Source organism: Macrobrachium nipponense, chromosome 21 (genome assembly GCF_015104395.2).
Source record: "Macrobrachium nipponense isolate FS-2020 chromosome 21, ASM1510439v2, whole genome shotgun sequence".
Taxonomy (NCBI): Eukaryota; Metazoa; Arthropoda; class Malacostraca; order Decapoda; family Palaemonidae; genus Macrobrachium; species Macrobrachium nipponense.
Genome location: NC_087212.1, coordinates 68,803,775 through 68,824,930, shown reverse-complemented (window position 1 = coordinate 68,824,930; position 21,156 = coordinate 68,803,775). Strand labels below are relative to the sequence as shown.

Genomic DNA, 21,156 nt, shown 5'->3' with positions numbered 1-21,156 from the left:
GTTTTAGAAAATATGTAACAACTCCTATAAGGACGACAGCTATTGCATTAGTTTGGTAAAAATGTTTTCACTCATCATCAAGAATTGTACTGGGTAAATAAGTGGCCGAGTTTTATTTGTACAAAATAGAGGAGGGAATGCACGTTTTGAATGGTCACAGGCCTTTTTTCCCAAATGTGAATTTAAGCAGTGAGAATCTTACTATGTATTGATATGATATATATATATATATATATATATATATATATATATATATATATATATATAATATATATATATATATATAATATATATATATATATATATATATATATATATATATATATATATATATATATATCATACTTCATTATCTCACAAAAACTTTGCCGTCAAATGATATGATCAACCTACCACTTTAAATCTGGAAGTCTTCCTGCAAATCTTGTGAGGAATCCCACATATCTTAGAGGTTGAAGTCTCACTAATTAAGGAGAGGTCCTGTTACATTTTTGCATGATTCTGGTTTTCTAAAGAGAAGCATTGCTAGATAAGTTACTTCCCTATCCCCTTCCTAATCATAAAATCAGGTCATGCAGTAATGTTTGCAAAGTGGGTATACCTACAGTACATATTGTAAAGTAGCTGAGTACTATATGTAAGACCATATACTACATGTAAAAGAAAATGTAAAAAGTAGTGATTATGTATTAGCAGAAATAATTTTTCCTTCAACTTAACCAAGTTACTATGGTTCTCCCCCCCACTTCAAAATGGATTCAAAATATACAGTGTTTATCAACTGCAATAATGTAGATAAAAAAAGATAAACTATTTATCAGCTTTTCAGTGCCATGCATCTCCTTCCCAATGGATGTAAAAGATACGTTCCTTATGGATTTAAAATATAAAATTCTCTCTCACAAAGAAATCCATGAATCCATACAATCTGGACACCATAAACTTCATGAAGATACGCCAGAGAGAGTTAAATTTCATGCCGACAGACAAGTGAAATTATAATGCAGTCATGCCCATTTATTGAGCATGCTTTACCATTGGCTAGTAAAGTTGGTAATGAGCTGGTCATAAAATTCTCGGGGCCAGCATTAGCCTCCCCATCAAGGGGCAAATAGTGAGACTCTACTAATGGTTACTGCCCATGAGTGACACCATGGTAAGAAGTGTGGGTTACCTGGCTGGCCTCCGCTCGAGAGCCAATAGCTTTGTGGCACATTGAAATGGCTAACTTTTAATTTTTTTAACTGAAAATACATTGAGTAAGAGATTGAAAATGTAGGTAACTTACATGTTCCAGCTTGGACTAAGCTTTCAAGTTTTTGCTCCATATTTAAATAGTAATGAGACTATAGTTTTTGCAACATTTAAATACAGTAGTAATGAATCTATAGGTTTTGCTCCTTTTATCAGTAGAATACTTTGGCAAAGCCAGTCAGTTATTTTACAAATTTAATTAAGCTTATCTTGTTGCACGCTTTCTTTTCATGCAGTAACTGCATAAGATACAACACTAGCCCAAAATAAACCTTGGAAAGTTTCACTGGTAGTGTACTCTGTATACATGAATTAGATTTTGGGTACTTTTGTATTCAGTTGGATATTGCTGTACCATTACTTTGTTCCATTAGTTCTCAGTCAAGGTTTTGTTCTTACAAAGGGAAAAAGAGAAAGTGGCAAAAAGAAAGGCAACAGTATTAATTTATTGGTAAATTGAAGGTTTACATTACCTTCCCTAAATGTCGTGTCACTAACCCAAGAAAAGCTTTTCCTACTTATATACAGCTGCAAAGAAAGTACTGATAATTATTAGTGTTTGAAAAGGATATTTCTTCCTGTAATACACATAGGTCGAGAATGAATGTAGTCTTCAGGGTTGGTGGAGCCAAAGGAAAGGAAGATATGGAAAAGAAGTTTGTCGACTCTGCAGCTGCTGAAGGTTTGCTGTCTCTAAAAGGACACAGGTGAGATCAGGTGGATCAGAATAATGGTTGACACAGAAGGCTAGTCAAAATCTGACGTCCGCTGAAGTTTCATCATTTGTCATTTTTTTTCCAAGCTCAGTAAGTGGAGGCCAGATGAAATAATGTATGATACACAGTTAACCCCCTTTTGTTCTTGTTTACCAAACTCTTTCTACAATCTGTGCACATATCCATCTGTAACTTTTTCTTTTATCAACTTTTGACTTTTAGCAGAAAATTTAAAACGTGATTGCTAAACCCTAAAACATCCTTCAGTGCCCTCTGACAGTCATAAATTGAAATTTTACTACCCTTGGAAAAAACCTTTTCCGAGTTATGGAGTTATCGCTTAATTTTTGTTTTCCAGAAATTTTATATTTAAGAGTTTCATGCTAATAAGATTTTCTTTTTCCCTAGGTCTGTTGGTGGAATAAGAGCTTCACTGTACAATGCAATCACAGTTGAGGATGTTATGAGATTGAGATCATTTATGAAAAAGTTCTGTGAAGAAAATAGGGCTTGAAGGTTTTAAATTGTTTTTTTAAAAATCTAGATTTTAGTGATACATACATACTTTAAATTTTAATTAAAATATCAATACAATCCTATTAGTATATACGTATGTCCAACAAGTCTGGTTTTTTTTAGACATATCTCACTTATTCAGTGACAGTACTTTGTAAAAAAAAATATATATATATCATACTGTCAACGCACTTATAAAGTAACAAAGTCCTTTGTTAGTGTTATTTCACTACCACATAGCTTACATCTAATATTTATTTTACAATAGATTTACAAGCATTCAAGACTTATTCCGCTTATGACAAGATGCTCGCTGTGGGACCCTTTCGAATTTTGCTGTATTAACTCCAAGTTTGGTAAGGTTCGTCCTACAGTGTGCCACGAGTTTGACTAATGGGCGAGGGGATCTGGTAATAGCCCAGGCCCAATCAGCTCGAAGACCAGGGAATTGAGTGCAGGAATATAAGCAGGCAACTGAAGTGTAGTCTGTGTATGTTACCCATACACTCAAAGGTGGCACTGCATAGAGAATCAGAGCATTCATTAGGTTTTGATCAACTGCAAGCTAAAATGTGAGTTTTTAAATGAAAGTAAACTTATCATCAATAAAAAAAAAACTAGTTAGGGTGAGGAAAAACAAACATATTTTTGGATGTCATCTCAATGGTGAATCAGAGTAAATAATATGTGTTTCTATGAGAAAATCAACCCAAAGTGATTTTATATAGGAGTTTCTTGATTAAATATAAAACAACTAAAATGTACATAACGTAAATGCGTAATCAGCCAATTTGATCTCCTACTCTGATGGGCTAGCTCACTAAAATTAAATTCCTACCTGTCATTGGTTTTGCAATCATGTTTTATGAAGTTCAAAATTAATTTTTCTCTTGTATAAACGCAGTACTACATAGTACTACCTGAAACTCGGTTAAGCCTTGGCATTATCTACTGTCGATATACTATATCTATATTTTTCTAACTTGTAGACAATGTGCTATCGATTGATATCTTTTACCGATGAATGAATCACAAAATCCTCACCTGACATTCCTAACTGAGAAACCGTTACATCAAGGTGGTCTCAAATATCGTCTGTTATATCCTGGGCTTGACTTAGGTAGTACTACTGGTCCTAAAGTGCTTGCAATTGCTGTACCACTCGCACTACCGTTATACCTAAGAGACTACTATTTGCTGCATGGATCTGCCAAGTCATTGTACAGGAATTCAACAAATATAAGATGCTGAAATTTTTTTTAGAACACACTTGACATTTAACTGAAAAATCTGTCCTTGAAATTAAACCGAATGGTACTTGAACACTTGCTGTCCGAAATATCCACGTATGACGCTCACACTCATGTAAATATAAAATAATTAAAAGTGTACTTTAGACTTACTTCTGTCGACATCCAGCTGTAGAGCTTCTGTTTCAGAGTCTAGAAGTTTGCCCAGAACTCCATCACGTGTGATGCTTTTCCCAGATGAGTCTCGTCCCTTCATGATCAGTTCCAAGTAACCGTCTGAAATAAGAACATAATAAATAAATTGCGTATACTAACAAACTGCATTGATGGAATAATATGCTCCAACCACTTTTGAAACATTCAACTCACCTTTATAAGTGTAAGTAGAGTGTGTGCAAGATGTAAAAGGCTCGTCCTCGGATGGGAAGTGGAGGATATGAAACCAATCTCCAGACAGCTGAGGAATGAAACGGATCAAATTCACGTATTGTGATAAAATGTAAATAAAATGTTATATGATTCTTAAATAACCGCTAAAATCAAATGATTGTGGACTAAATACTATGAACGTATCCAAATAAGCACCCTTCCATGAATTACAATATATTATGCATACTGCTGCTTTTACAATATATCAAAGATTGTATATTTATGAAAGGCAATGATAACTAGATGTTTAACAGTGGTTTTGCGTTCTAAAGGATGTGGAAGTATATCACAGAATTAAAACGTAGAAGTATATCACAGAATTAAAACAATGAAAAAGCTTTTAACGCTTGTAACTGATGATGACTTGATCCCACTGAAACGATGGAATATATATATCATGATTTTTACACAGTTGGATCATAACATATCAAAAAGATTTTCAATAGTATGTTCTGGATAAATACTAAGGCAAATATTTTCCTAACCCAGTATAGCAGATAAAATCTAGACCGATGTCCAGAAACCACCTCCTCATTTGTCACCAAACTATGGTACTAAACCTGAATTCAGCCGCCATTACGCAAAACCCATTGTTTCACGAGGGACGAATTACAGCTTTCGCACAATTACTAAAAAAAATTACTTAACGTATTGTCTTCGTCTGACCAAGCAATAAAAATACCGGAAATGCGATTTTTTTTAATTAATTTTGGGAAAATTACATTTAAGAGATGCAAATCAGCAGTAATTACTATTTTCCTCTCTCTCAATCGTGTTTGGCTTTTTCCTTCCTTTTTCCTTGAAGTAAATTATGAGAGACTAAATTATTACCATCGTCTCCTGGAAAAACAAACACGGAAGAGTTTTTCCTTCCTTTGGTTAGCAGACACCGAACGGAGAGTAACTCGAGCCACGAAGCAGGATATGTAATGAATTGAGCCACGAAGCACGGTATGTAATGAATTAGTATAGGACTAATTTACCACTTACAGACTGTACTGAAAACTTGAATGTCCATGTGCGTAAAGCCTATATTCTCTAAACCTTGCGACTTGATTGAGAGGAGTTATGGGCGATTATTTGGTGAAAAGGGTGTACTATAACTCTAGAAAGTGATGGCTAGTGAGGCCAACGTTATTATGCGGAAACAGATGACGGAAGAGCTGATAGAAGAGCAGTGGAAAACAAGACATGGGCGTGTGACATCAGACAAGGAAGTGGGTGTTAAGAACGATTGTTCATTATAGAAACGTTGTGTGATAACTTCGGAAAGCGTAAGAAAAGTTTTATGTGGCGTACTTACATATACTTAAAAACAATCTGACAATGAGCCCTTGAGGGAAAGCAAAATTACAGAACAAAATATGTTCCATCTCGAATGAAGGATTCAAATTGTTCATTTGTCTTTTCTATAATACTTCAACAAGAATGTGCTGGAAAACTTCCAAACACGTCAAGGTAACAGTCAGGGCGAAGTCAGTCAATTACTGAATAAACTCACTGAGAAATCTTTCTTCTACCTAGCAACGCACAAAATACGGTCTACTACAGGGCGTTACTGAATAGCAATGACAAAGAATTATGAAATGAGACTAAGCACAACGCCCACATTCACACAAAAGTGATAAAACGGGCGTGAAATAAATACCAAAACTAGACATTTTTCCAGATTACTTTCACATCACCACCTTTCAAACCTCAAAGCTTAATTTAAGAAAAGTTCTACTTGCCAGACTTTAATACTGATCAATAATTATCCAATGGTTCCTCTACAAACATCGGCGTCAATGACCATAGAAGTCACGACGCCTGATAACTTAAAATCATTCATTCCTCTACGAACACTTGGGAGATGTTTAACACCGAACTTTGTGGCACAGCCCTAGCTGATTCGTCACTTTCACGACTTTTTCTCACTTTTTTTATCATCATGAAAATAAGGAAAGTGACCGGCGATATTCGATCTGAAGGAATCTCGACGAACCACTGGACCAACCAGACCACTGACAAGAGTGGTCTGGTTGGAACCCAATCTCGAAAAACTATTTTAAAAAAATCACTACCATTACAAAGTGTCATCAGGCGAATTTTGGTCTTAAACAAGACTGTTTCCAAGACCATGAGTGAGGCTATTGGTTCCCCGAAACCTCAGGCCTGTGCCAAGGAGGGTTGGGGGGGGGGGGGGGGAGCAAAATTTCTTGAAGTCTATATTTTCTGTGACTATCCTTTTCATCGACCTGTACTTACAAAGTAATAAATAACAATCTTTTGTTTTTTTTTGGCAAGCTCTGTTAACCATAGCCAGTACTTTGAATAACATCTAATCGGGTAGAAGGGCATAGACCGCATACCCAATTTTTCTTCTTAATACAACTGAAATAACATTTTCAAGTATTTCATCTTGTATATAACTACAGTATATATGCAATGACATTTATAGAAGAAAATTGGGAAAAACGAACCAGGTACTACGGGCCTGCAGCCGTAAGAACGGAGTTGATATAGCAGATTCACATCTGCCGTGCATTTGATGTCTAGGCCAGTCCCTTACGGCGCTCCTGACTGGCTGTTGATAAGCCAATCACAGGGCTGGTCCGGCTGGCAGTGGAAACTCTCAGTCTCTCTCGAGAGTTCACACGGGTAGGATCTATGTTCCATCTCTCCTGAGGGATATATACGTCTTTCAAAAGTATCCCTCACGAGAGGTGGAACATACATCCTGCCTATGTGAACTCTTGAGAGAGAGACTGAGAGTTTCCAGCCCTGTGACTGGCTTATCAACAGGCAATCAGGAGCGTCGTAAGGGACTGGCCCAGGCATCAAATGCACGGTTGATGTGAGTCTACTATATATGGAACTAACTAGTTTTCCGTAAAACAATCCCTTGATGCTGTGACGCTAGATTACTCGCAATCACCTCCCCTAAAAACAAACGCTGAGGTCGAGCACCTCACCTTCTGGAGGTCGAGGTCAGCGACGGATGTGGCGTTCGGACACACCCCGACTTCCAGCATCGTCGACGCCTCCGCAAACTTCAGGAATCCCAGCGTAATAGCTGCAGCCGACGCCACGAGCAATGTCGTTCCTATCATCTGCAAAAGACAAGAGAGATGTCCGTTTGTGAACAGGGTATATAATGGCCCCCATACACTGAACGATTGTCTGAACGACTGTCTGTATCGTTCGCAAAAACACTGTATATGGGTTTGTCTGAATGCAAAAGTGGGCGGAGCTTCGTGTCTGAACGATCTCAGCGGGAATCTGTCACGACCAGGTTGCTGGCTTACGACTTAAGTCTGGCATACACAGATCGTTCAGTGTATGGGTTTGTCTGCCGATATAACGCTATCGCGCGCGCGTCTCTTCTAGAGATGAGGCCATGTCTTCTCGAGACAAAAAATCTTTTTCAGACTGAAATCGGTGCGGGAGATCGTTCATACTGTATGAATATAGTGTGTGTGGGGGTCGATAACGACAATCGTTCAGTGTATGGGGTTCTTAAGTGTCTCAGTTATCCAGTAACGAAATCCGCTGTTTTCAAATGGTTACTGAAATGAATATGAGAGACAAATGAACGTACACACTCACATTCACAAAAAAACAGGTTGCTATTAGTGCTTTTTATTATATAGAATGGTCGAAATCGTACAGGAAGGCCCAAACATTACTATTTTGTATATGTGACTTACCCAGTAATTATATAGGTAAGAGTTTTGGAAACTATAGCTATATAATTACTGGGTAAGTATATACAAAACCTTTTTTAATTATAAAAATATCATTTTCGTATATGAGACTTACCCAGTAATTATATAGCCATAGTTTCCAAAACTGTTACCTATATAATCACAGGGAAATACAAAATCTAATTTTATTATAAAATTATCATTTTCATAGGTCTAGTGATTCCATGTCAGGACTTCATATAGTTATCATATACAGTTACACACTGCAATTTACGCCCTAATTGAATTCAACAAAATTATAACATCTCGTCTACTTTTCTTACTTTTCCATCATGCTACAAGATGCTGGTATAGTAGATCCACATCAACAGTGCATCTGATGTCTAGGCCAGTCCCTTACGGCGCTCCTGATTGGTTGTTGAGAAGCCAATCACAGGGCTGAGGTGGAACATACATCCTGCCTATGTGAACTCTCTCGAGAGACTGAGCGTTTCCAGCCCTGTGATTGGCTTATCAACAGCCAATCAGGAGCGTCGTAAGGGACGAGCCTAGCCATCAGATGCACGGTTGATGTGGATCTACTATAGTACCTACTGACAGCTGGGTGGACCTAGCAAGAAGTCCGAGAGATGCACCTCGCAACCAAGGTAGGGAGGTTAGAGCGCCCACTTTCGTCATACCGAATTGATCAATTTAACAAATTTAGAAGCTGAGTAAATTAAAATGAACAAGATCACTTTGATTCACACCTAAAAAAAAAAATTATTCGGTACAAGTGTGCAGTCTTTGCCTGTTTCATCTTAGGGGCCACTAACGTAGTGCCTACATGAACACGAAACAGTTACATCTACCAACTCATTTGTTTTCAGAAACACACAACCTTTAGATAATGTTGACAAAACATTCTACTGATAAACCTGATGACAGTCACTTTCTGCAGCATAACGAACACAGAGGGGAACTTGAAAGCGAACGATAAAAAAAATTAATTTGCAAACTTTTAGGTGCTGCCTTCGTATCATACTTTCCATTTGCGTGATCTCAAGTGCTCATTATCATAATCATCTTTCTCCTCTGGACATTCACTTTCACTTTCCCAGTCCATTATTCGTTAGAAACGGCGTTAAATTTTGTTCTAATGATGTGCAGTCATTATCATAACGCCTTCTCTCTCTCTCTCTCTGTATTTCTAGATAGAAGTTCACTCTCGACGTGGTTCGGCAGTCACGTAAAGCCGTTGGTCCCGTTGCTGAATAACCACTGGTTCCATGCAACGTTAAAACACCATACAAACAAACAAATCTCTCTCTCTCTCTCAGACCTAACGTTTCCGAAACTTAAGATTTCTTTGCTAAGGCGAATCGATTTACGAGTTCGCCACATTACAGCGAGTTACCAAGACATAAAAGCTGTTCAAATATCAAGGGGAATATCTTGACACAAACGGTGCACGTGATTACTGTCAATAAAAACTAGGCAGGAACCTCTTACGAACGTAACATATCGGTAGTTCTCGAGATTTACTTTTTCTTGTTACGGTTAACGTCGTTCTTTTGTCAGCAGTTTTTGTGACGTAAGATCCCATGCAGCGTTTTCAAGGAAACAGCCGTGAATGTGTAAAGCAGCCACTCGTCGTCTCACATAGAAATGAGGGCATTGAAATGTGTTGTACCGCCTTTTGTGGAATATGTTGCCCAATTGAAGTTCAGCTTGACGCAATTCAACGTTTCGTAACGTCTGGACGGACAATTGTACTGTTCGAAGTGCAGATGAAACGTCTTTTTTCTCTTCACTTTTGGCTGCCTAAATTTTTCACTTTTTTTGACAAATTTCGCTACTTTCTAAAACGTGATCAAAAGAATGACTCATCTAAAATAATAACAAGTAAAAAACAAGCAATTGACTTTTCTGTCCGGTGGTGGCCTCAGCCACGGTCCATAAAACTCTTAGCAGCGGCTCATGAAACTCAGGCACGGTCCGGTGGTGGCCTATGTTGTTGCTACCTATAGCGCTGCCAAAGTACGGCTATGGCTAAATTTAACCTTAAATAAAATCAAATCTACTGAGGCTAGAGGGCTGCAATTTGTTTTTTTTTAATGGTTGGAGGGTGGATGATCAACATACCAATTTGCAGCCCTCTGGCCTCAGTAGTTTTTAAGATCTGAGGGGGGACGGACACAAATGCGAAACACGGAATAAAATCATGCATTAATATTTTCGTCAATTTTACCGAAAGGAAACGAAAAAAAAATTCAGAATGAAGGAGCGATAAGTCTTTGCTTTTCGCCGTAGTCTGTTGAATCTTGGAGTAAGTCCGTATTTAGCACAGCGTCAATATTGTGCGGTTTTCAATATATAAATGTTACCAGGATCATCACAGGCACAAAATAAATACAGTCGGTATTAAGAACAACGTAAACAACATCTAAGGTAACGACAAATCCTAAAGCACAAGTATATCACTTCTATACCTGTCAACGATGGGAACCCTATTTCCGCCAACTAACCCGAACGATTTCTGCCTTCGGAAATACGCAGCTAATCACCTGTGTCTGATGGCTAACTATCCGCTGAGTTTAACGTGCTAGTCACGCGACGAAAGTTCGCGCGCGTTCCCATAACTCAACCACTAAATATAATAAAAAATGGCCGCTGCTTTTAACCTCAGTCACAGAATTCCTGACGCGTATCTCGGTGCGAATTATAATGTAATGACGTGTGAACACCAAAGTACATTTTTCATTTCCGTGTGTGCGACCAAAGGACATTTCAAGGATTCAAGTTATCCACGAAATGAAAGCTCGATGCCAAGCACTTTCATTTCTCTCATTTTCCAGCAATGCATGAAACAGTGTTTTCTGTACAACGTATAATGCTGAATGAAACTCTCAACCACGGCCCGGTGGTAGCCTGTTACTGGCCTCCATAGCGGTGCCAGACGCACGATCATACTAACTTTAACCTTGAAATAAAATAAAAGCTACAGAGGGCTGCAATTTGGTATGTTTGATGATTGGAGGGTGGATGATCAACATAGCAATTTGCAGCCCTCTACTCTCAGCGGTTTTTAAGATCTAAAGAAGGACAGGCAAATAGCCATCTCAATAGCTTTCTTTTACAGTAACTAAAAACACTTTTTTTTTCTTTTTTTTTTTCAAATGTCACATAATTATTGTTTTCGAGACTTGCCGACACAGAAACAAGGATACAACCTCTTTATTCCCCCCAAATCTATTTCGGTATGAATACAACTAGATCCAGGTCCTCAGCCTCAGGGGATTATTTTGACATTTCATCAGAGAGAAATACAGTGACGTCAGACAAACGCCCCTTTTTTTCAGAGACAAACTACATAAACTGCATCATTTGTATCCTCCTCTGATTTACTGGTGACTGACACCGAACAATTTAATGAAAATGTGCGTATCTGTAGTTTTTTTTTTTTTTTTAACCAGGATTGAATTGTGCATAGTTTCAATGAAGTTTACTCACCGAAATTAAATCGTGAAAAAGGAAGTTTACGAAAAACGCAAAAAGCGCACTAGCTGACTTCGTAAATTTCAATTTGAAAGTAGACGCAAATTTGCTCACGTGTCCGCGTATGTTGCCATAAAGGACGAATGGAAATAATGGTTTTTTTTTTTCAGTATGAACGTCAAATGTCTAGACTACTGTCATCATAATCAAGACCTCTCAAAAATGATTGGGCTGGCTTTCTCCTTCGTCCCAGTCTAAAAAAAAAAAATTATCTTTCGTAGATAGTCCCAACCCCCACCCCCGTTGGTTTTAACCCGGTATATTTCCACCTTTCCGGCGTGTTTAGTACAAGCCCGTTGGGGATTACCGTAAAAACATACACAAAATACTGCAAATATCATAAAGATAACGACCCCACCCCCAAGAAATATTAGTTCTCTAGATAACCACCCCCAAAAAAACCCTTGGGTTTGTGAAGCAGGGGGGGGGGGGGGGGGGGGGGGGGGGGGGGGGGGGGGGAGTCACTATCTAAGAAAGGTCCAAAAACCCACGGTAGAGTTGAATATAGAATTTAGGCCTAAGGCCAAGTGTGCGAGGAGAGGGTGGAAAGTAAGATGAAGAAAGACAATATGAACGGAGGTACAGTTAAAAGGAACGAAAGAGGTTGCAGCTAGGGGCCGAAGGCACGCTGCAAAGAACTAAATAACGCCTAGAGTGCACCGCATAAGGTGCACTGACAACACTACCTTCCTACGGGGCAAAAACTCTCGGTACTGTAGCTGAAATAATGAAACCGGTATACGACTTCGTTTCTTGAAAAGATGATTCATCAGTAATCAAGCCCAACACTAAATGAGAGAACGTTACGCGTGTTACGTTCGAAAAGTTAAAATTCACAGTTTCCGGTGAAAGGTGCCATCCGCTCTCCCCAGTGAAAGTCATTTAGTAAACTCTTTAGCGAAACGCATTCCTCGCAAAATTGCGGTAATTCAGTGAAAAGCTAAACGCCAAGAATATGCTCGGTTGACGCTGTAGTTGAAACCGATTTTTTTAAACTAAATTAACAGTATACCGGATAACGACACATAGTCATTCAGCCAAGTTTCTTCGGAAACTCATTAAAAAATTATATTGCTAATTGACTATAATTATTATACCCGAACCACAAGCTACCCTGAGATATTTATCGGCAATAAATAGCAACAAAATAGCTTCATTCTCGAAGCTGCCTTTAGACTAAATCGAATATTAAAAAGAATAACAAAATTAAATGCTATAAAAACTTTTCAATTTTTTTAACATCTATACAAGCCGACTTTCTGACAAATTTAAAAAGTAAAAGAAATTCGCTTACCCGTGTCTGTTGCGGTTGCTGAGAGAGAGAGAGAGAGAGACTTTCAAGGCTCCTAATATTATCAGTTGTTTGAAAAAGTCTCTTCTAATGAGCACTCCTGTGTAATTTTCTTTTTCCTTTCTTAACCACCTAAGGACTTCCTTTACTTCGAAGAATACACAGACGCACACATGTACATGTACACTCGAAGAATAAGCGTATTGTACTTCTACGTCAGTTTACGACTTCACAGTAGCGTATAATTGACAACTAACGCCATGTCATACGGCATTGAACATTAAAACTTTTCGAGAAATGGAAACTGTAAACGCGTCCTCTATGGTCCTATGACTACAAAACCTCAGAATGGAGCGGTTTCTAAAGGCAAGCTGCAATGGCGCCAGTCACTCGTTAAAATCTCTTAAGAAACTCGAGTTGTGAACTTAAGAAAAAAAAAAAAAAAAAAAAAAGCTAGACTTAATTTCAGTCCCAGTGAGGCGATACGGAGCCAGGTGCGCGCGCATGATGTATAAAAATTGGCCCTTCTGGGTAAGATGTTTTCACTTTTAAAATTACGTGACAACGAAAAATGAGTAAGAACTTTGAGTCCTCATTAAACAAAAAACATAAACGTACGTGTTTAAGGCCAAGTAATCTACCAGAGAGAGAGGAGAGAGAGAGAGGAGACGGATGAAGGAGAGAGAGAGAGTAAGACGAGAGAGAGAGAGAGAGAGAGAGAGAGAGAGAGAGAGAGAGAGAGAGAGAGAGAGTCACGTACAGTTATAAAATACATTGCGTGACAAATCATCTGTACTGGAGTCAAGTGATTCCCGGACGGAGAAAGTAAAATAACAAAAGAAAGTCACACAATCTCAGTTCTATGCTACCATCAAAATGTCGTCGGAGAAATGGCGGGAAAAAATATACTTGTGGTTTATGGTCAACATAACTGAGAGGAGAATCACAGCTGCCTTTTATGGAGGCGTTCCAGCCACCATGTTTAACTGCAACACATAATAGTATGTATATATGTATATATATATATATATATATATATATATATATATATATATATATATATATATATAGATTCTATATATATTCATATGATTCAGTGATATATATATATATATATTATATATATATATATATATATATATATATTATATATTTATAAATATCACTGCTTGACATTCAAGATTTGTTACCGAAAACAAGCAAAAAAAACCAGAGCGAAAGAAAGCAAGATAACAGTAAGGAATAATCGGATTATCAAGAAAGACCTTTGAAGTGAATATGATGCAAAGTTCACACTTTAGGACAAAAACAGCGAAAACTGAACTATTTTTTGAGTTCTTTTAGTTCCATGTCTCATTTTTTTTTTGAGTAAAGCAGCTAAGGCGGAAAGGTCAGCGTGAACCTAAGGTGAAAAGATGATACAGGGTGTCCATAAAGTCCCAGTACAATTCTGAGCAATAAATACTTGTAATGGTACCGGGACTTCATGGACACCCTGTACACTGAGGTGCCGCTCAGTAAAAGGTGAGGTTTATACTTCTTAATGGGAAGTTTTTCGATATATATATATATATATATATATATATATATATGTATATTTTCATATATGTAAACAGAAAGGGAATTTTTTTTTTTATAATAGTTTCGTCCTCTTGTGGGTTCGAACCACCGTCCAGCGGACAGAGACGAAATCAGGACGTCAGTGACGTCATCGAACCCACGAGAGGACGAAATTATTATCAACTAAAAAATTCCCTTTCGGTTTACATCTATGAAAAATATATCAATTCCGAGAGCGAATTAGATATCAAAGGACATTTGTAGCACGAATATATGAATCACGGTGATGTAATAATTATTCTAATAATTATTCAATATATATATATATATATCTATATATATAAATATATTATATATATATAATATCATATATATACAGTATATGTATACATTTGAATTTTTAGTCATATCACCGTCACTCGTTTTATTCAGAAAAATGAAGCTACAATTATCGTTTAATATCCAATTCGCTCTACCTCGGAAATAATACCTGAAGGGAATTAAAATTGATAAGCCGATCCATCCACGGCAACCACCTCCCACTTCGGTGACGAGTATATATATACTCAACCATTCGGCTCTGAAGAGAGGATCAAGTAGATACCGACTCTACCGTACATCTGTCTGTCGAATGCAGTTGTTTGTACTTGGCTAGTTACATAACGCAGGTCTCATGCGCGTGCGTATTCAAACAGACGTTATATCACACCGTAACTCATTTAACAAGCCTCTGAGGTTGTCTACTTCAAGCAAAACCTACCACGACCAACTTTTGCCTGCCTTAGAGAGAGAGAGAGAGAGAGAGAGAGAGAGAGAGAGAGAGAGAGAGAGAGAGAGAGAGAGAGAGATGGCGCGTTTCAGCGAAGGTCAAATTGCATGCAAAGCGATTGTAATTTGCCGGATAAAAGGTACACTACGGCCGACCTCCCTCTGAGGCAAAAGTCCAGCAATTGCCCTTCTGTTACTTTCAAAAGGGGGTTCTCTGTAGTACCTAGGTACTTACAGCAACACGTTCCTCGCCTGCAGTAGACTACCGACGAAGACTTAATCGAGCAACTGAGCAGTGACAGCTTTCAATCACCTTGAGGGTCAGAGGTAAAGTGCTCTACCCTCCTGTGCGTGTAATTCTTGATTACCTGTCTTTGATTTGAATTATATAGATTTTTGGCATCATGTCAAGCACTGGGGCAACTAAGGCCATGCAGCGCTGAAACGGAAATTGAAAGTAAAAGTTTTGAAAGGTGTAACAGGAGGAAAACCTCAAAGCAGTTGCACTATGAAACAATTGTCAGGAGAGGGTGGACATTAAAATCGAAGAAAGAGAAAGAAAATATGAACGGAGGCACAGTAAAAGGAATGAAAGTAGTTGCAGCTAGGGGCCGAAGGGACGCTGCAAAGAACCTTAAGTAATGCCTACATTGCACCGAATGTGGTGCACTGACGGCACTCCTCCCCTACGGGGGATTACTTGTCTGGTTGTAACTGAAGTTTCACTTTCTTAAAAAGGGCCCTTGCATTCAAATGAGCACATCAGTGCCCATGACAGGGACACTGAAATACTCGCATGAGCATATTCTCCAACGAAGGTCTAGATCACGACAAAAAACACACGCACAAAATGTCGGGTGAATACAACGTAGTAATCGTGACAATAGCCACGTCCTGGCTCACGAGTTAAATCCTTAAAAAATTGTACAAAAGGCGCAGGTTTCGCAACTTGATCAAATTCTCTCTCGTACCTTTCTATTAGCAAGGTATATTCATTCATTAAATTGTTGTATATTCTAGTCACCTGGATTCATCTGCTCACCTCGCATCCATTTTCATGGCGTGGTTACCTGACAAGATAAGAGACGCCTTGTACAAGCCAGCACCCACAATAAATACACATTGGTAGACCTGCCCAAGAATGTAATGAAGAGCATAGCCACTTGAGAAGGGTCACTGCCACCTGATTCTGGGAAAAAATTGAATAATACGTAATTTCAGACACTAATATTTATAACTCTATCTCGAAGAAAAAATGGTTAGGAGAAGAGGTCGTGATTTTGTGATGTAACTTCTGACCTTTCAAGTTAAAAGTTCATATCGGAAATAAGCCGTTCGAACAGCACGCGATGGAGGCTTAGTACCTGCAATACGTCAAGGTCAAAGCTGATGTGCAGAGTGAGGCTAAGGTCATACCAAAAAAGTAATAAATTCAACAGGAATTAACGCAATTTTTATTCCATTTGGTTGAGTTTATTTATTTTTGTTTTTTTGGCAAGAGTGCACAATGAAGTATGAGGGGAATTTTACTACGAATGTTTGACCATCGCTTGCAAAAATGTATTAGTTTTTGGGGAGACAGGATTATCATTTATTAGAGAAAGGAGACCTTTCAGTGAACGAACAGTTCAGCCTTGTCGGAGGTTGGCAGCCTCTGGGAATCACCCGTAAGTCCTGTGAAAGCAAACCGAGACCACTGATTTTGGCGAGAAAAGTAAAAGTAGTTTAAGCATAAAATATGGAGGAGATGGGATACTGTTAAAGACACCGCAGTTAAGGGAGTCGTGAGGCGTATGGAAAATTCGAAGATAGGACCACTGATTCTGGTGGCAGCGTCTTAGGAATGAAGGCTTGCGAGAGGACGAGAAGAGGGTTAAATTTTGGAAAAATCTGCGAAGGTTCCTGAGGGCCAACTGAATGTGATGTTGTCGAATTATATATATATATATATATATATATATATATATATATATATATATATATATATATATATATAGATATTATATATCCTGTGACTCAGCAGTTACCAACCTCGCCTCGTTAGCAAAAGACCCGCGATTAATCCCAAGGGGGAGAAACTACATAAGAACCGTCCTGCAAAATACATTATTCCTCCGTTGGCCTGAAGCGTGAATGATGCGCTCTGTGGTTAGTGGTGGGCCACGGGCAGAACTGGGGGAAGGGCATGGGGCCTATCTAATTAATCCCACAACAAGTTCACTAGAACGGGAACGATAACAACACCTGAAATATAAATATATACATACTACATAAAGACAGACTGTGCGTGTCCGCACCGGCAAATGATTGTCAAAATCTATTTTGCTCTTACGGTTTATGGCGGCGCTTGCGCAACCTACCCATGATAACACGTACTAGATTTTTCATTCCAAATCAGGCGACGTGGCGAACGCAAAACGGGTTAAGCCAGCCAAACGTCTGGGCACAAGAAATAATTGAGTACCCTTACCAGGTAGAAAGGAAAACGATTTAACGGTCCATTAATTAAAGAATGAAATAACACCGTAGAGAGCAAGGAAGAAGAAAAAAAAAAGCAGATCGAGTACCAAATGACCCTTGACCCATGGAAAGGTCTCGCCCTCTCGGCCACTTCAACAGGTGTTGAAAGTCAGAAGTTGCAAAGCTACACCATTACGGTATCCATGTTACGGAAAAGGTCGAACGCGCTGACTTGACCACTAGGACGATGTAGTCACAGGATTCGATATTTGTTGCTACTCGAAATTTTTCTCTCGATGTTCTCACCTTTGCAATGTTGGTTACAATATTTATTTACGCTGAAAAAGACATTAAAATATCTACCAAAAAGAGGCAAGTTAAAGAACCAGTGATCCAGTTCACGAGAATAAACAATGTATTCGTTCGGGTGGCTTCAAAAAGTTGAAAGCCGATCACCGGTTTTTGGGAGGAGAGAGAGAGAGAGAGAGAGAGAGAGAGAGAGAGAGAGAGAGAGAGAGAGAGAGAGAGAGAGAGAGAGAGAGAGAGAAAGCTAAGCATTTGAATGTTTGGGTTATTTTCTTTGAAAAGTACCCATAATGGGTAGTGGAAATGTTCATAAATGTATTTTAAAAAAATGATTTTCCGCAAGTGAATGATTAAACAAACACTGATGTTTATACTTGTTTAATGAAAGTGCACATATGAATACCAGTTACATTTAGGGTATACATGCAACCACGTACACGAGACGCGCGCACACGCACATACAGACATCCATGCATATATATATATATATATATATATATATATATATATATATATATATATATATATATACCACATAAGATATATATATATATATATATATATATATATATATATATATATATATATATATATCTTATGTATACATGTGTGAGTATGCTAGTGCTAGCCTACTTGGGTGACTTGGGGACGTCAAGGTCTTTATATAAACCAATGAAACTCAATCAAAATAATTGATAATCAATGTAAAAAGCGGCATGTCTTTGGCACGTATAAAAACCATTACATTTACCACGTGATTCTCTATATTTCGCTGATAATTCTCAGTCTGGCTCCCTGTAATTCAGAACAGCTATGTTATTATTTTATTTTTCGCATCTGTTACTTTGTAAGCTCTCCTGTGTTTCCCTGTTACCTTTAACTACATTTAAGCTCAGCTATTACCCAAACGTTTTCCATCAGACGTAAGTCTTAACCATAACGCTGATTTAACAAGAGGATCAAATAAAAAACACAAGCTAAGTAATACGAGGTTTTAAAAAAAACCCGCGATATTATTAACAACCGTTATCACATTTTTTCCCTTTGACCTTCAACTCCAAAGTCTTCCACGTTGGTCATTCTGTAATGATTCTTACGTTATTGCAACAAAATTTAATGTTTTAGCTATCACACAAAAGTATGTCATTAAATCCATTATGTCAGCGCTTTCTTGATTACTGCTTTAGGTTATTTCATTTTAGCCAAAGATATAACCTTGATTATCAAACTATTTCTAGTTTTTTAAAGCCTAATCATTACACCACACACACAATATTACCTAATAATTTTCCCAAGAAACGAAGCTGTTACTTTTAGGGTCTTGCACGTAGTCTCTGAAGCATTTACCTGAACTCTCTTTCCATCACCTCGTATATTTGCATTTCTGACTGCTACTGCAATAAATTTTATCTGATGCCGAGACTTCTACTGGTCCCCTGTGTAAACCCACCAGACTGACAAAAGAAACCTTACTGGTGTTGTTGGGTTTCTAAAGATTCAACCACATTTCCCAGTAGCCTCTCGGATTCATTTTCATTCCAATTCCGAGAGCTTGGTTGCTCTTGCCGACCGTCCGTACGGTAAACTGTATATGTCTTCCCATTTTGTCCATTCGTCCATAAGTCAGTTTTTTCTACTATGTTTTGTTAGGAATCTACGTTTTCAATTTTCGTTGTTGCTGATCTCTCTCTCTCTCTCTCTCTCTCTCTCTCTCTCTCTCTCTCTCTCTCTCTCTCTCTCTCTCTCTCTCTCTCTCTCTCTCTCTCTCTGTTACTTTAAGCAAGCCCTATGAAATACTGTATATTACTAATTATACTACCATCAAATTTCCTCGCGTACATTAAAAACGAAAACGACCTTTATGTGTCGCTCTATTTTTTTTTTAATAAAGACATATATAAGGAAAATATAAAATTTAAAACCGTGTAACTACCTTGCTACCACTAAGAGCACAACGCTCAAACCTTAATAAATAATAAATAAGATACTATTTAATTATTTACGGCATGTAATTAAATCTATATAAAAATGCAAGGGCTAATATCCTACGACAACCATTGCCGGTTTTCACTTTAAACTTCTGGTCGATTACGACAATGACAACATTTTCTTAGTCTTGAAATACTAACCAAATATCAGCCTTACCATACAGACCCTATTGTAATTAACTTTACATCACAGAGAGGCGATCTTCATAGGTAGTACAATCAACGTAAGTCTGTACACTAAATAATTGTTTTGATTAACTGGCTAGTTGACGCGTTTGCAAATTCAAGACCTGTTTGCAAATGACGAGCATTACTGTTGCTACTTCTCTTGTGATAACTGTAATCTATGATTTCAAATGAACCTCCACTACACTACAATTCGTGCGATCAAGTAAAATGTAAAAGCACACTAAACTCATTCAGTAAATGCAAAATGAGGTTCATTTAAGTTTGCGAAACACCGCTCATCTTTATTCGGATGACCCAATCATTCTCACAGTTTTACATGGCAAACTTACAACCCTTATGTATTGTAGCTTTGTTTTTATAGCTATTACAGTATCACTGTATGCATCATTTACTCATGGGGACCAAGAATTTGCCATTCTGTTCCAAAATTACATAAATGAAATACATAGGCGACTTTATGCATGTCTAACCACTCTCGCAATTGCAAAACATCACATCATACAGCTATCTGATTAAATGAAAAAATAAGAGTCCATATGCCTATCAGTCCATTTGTTTAGTTACCACTAGTCCACTGCTTTTAGATCTCCGTCCGCTACCCCCACCCCTTCAACACCCAAACCGCCCACGCCACTAGACAAGATGCTTTTGCCCTTTGCTAATGCTAATATCAGAACGTTAACCCACGCTGGATGCATTACGAAAAAGCTTCATTCGGGAAGAGATAAGAAACTTACCGTGTGTAACCAGACGGTGGGTCAGCTCTTTCGCAGGAATTATTGCTTAAACTTGCTTAGCAAAAACTATTGGCATTAAGAGACTTTTACATATAGCCTACTGTATATTTCTGTTTATTAATCGTGAGTTTGATAACTACAACATCCTCGTGCATCAATTTCTCTGCTGATAGTCTGATCACACGAGGCAAACGAGAACGGTCTCCACACCTCCAGTCTCCACCGAACTTCTTTTACTTAGCACTGTTTCAGAACGACTGGCGGAGAGGCAGACAGTTCGCTGTTACGAATGGGCTTGCCTCGACTCGACCTCGGTTGCCTAGGTAGGATTGAGATGGGGCGGGGCGGGCGGGCTTCTGTAGGAGGAGGGAAAAGGAAATGACGATAAACTATAGAGGGAGGAGTCGGCGAGAGAGGATCGGGCGAAGGGGAACTGACTACCGAGACCTTAGGCTTTGTTGACAGATGT

The 21,156-nt window shown here is 38.2% G+C and overlaps 2 protein-coding genes across 4 annotated transcripts in view; one reads left to right on the top strand and one right to left on the bottom strand.

Moving 5' to 3' along the window:
* The window catches only part of LOC135198117 (phosphoserine aminotransferase-like), an 18,839-nt gene extending 16,142 nt beyond the window's left edge, over positions 1-2,697 (top strand). The window contains exons 8-9 of the mRNA XM_064225580.1: positions 1,848-1,961; positions 2,379-2,697. Coding sequence (XP_064081650.1) covers positions 1,848-1,961; positions 2,379-2,484 — 220 coding nt within the window. The 3' untranslated portion in view covers positions 2,485-2,697. The remainder of the gene's footprint in view (positions 1-1,847; positions 1,962-2,378) is intronic.
* On the bottom strand, positions 1,681-21,156 carry LOC135198119 (apolipoprotein D-like). 3 transcript variants are annotated; one of them, XM_064225582.1, is made up of 5 exons: positions 20,688-21,156; positions 7,120-7,257; positions 4,106-4,193; positions 3,890-4,012; positions 1,681-3,005 (listed from the first exon to the last, which is right to left on the bottom strand). In XM_064225582.1, exons 2-5 carry the CDS (start codon positions 7,255-7,257, stop codon positions 2,767-2,769), a joined length of 588 nt encoding a protein of 195 aa, XP_064081652.1. In that variant the 5' UTR covers positions 20,688-21,156; the 3' UTR covers positions 1,681-2,766. The 3 variants fall into 3 exon arrangements, with proteins under 3 accessions (XP_064081652.1, XP_064081653.1, XP_064081651.1); XM_064225583.1 differs by lacking the exon at positions 20,688-21,156 and adding an exon at positions 12,683-12,992; XM_064225581.1 differs by lacking the exon at positions 20,688-21,156 and adding an exon at positions 10,515-10,634.

Coding starts and splice junctions, on each gene's coding strand:
- LOC135198119 (XM_064225581.1), bottom strand. CDS start 10,619: ATGTCCTTTGGTCGCACACACGGAAATGAAAAATGTACTTTGGTGTTC. Junction 7,258..10,514: donor TCAGGAATTCTGTGACTGAG/GTTAAAAGCAGC, acceptor TGTCTTTTGCAG/ATGATAGGAACGACATTGCT. Junction 4,194..7,119: donor CTGACCTCGACCTCCAGAAG/GTGAGGTGCTCG, acceptor TTCATTCCTCAG/CTGTCTGGAGATTGGTTTCA.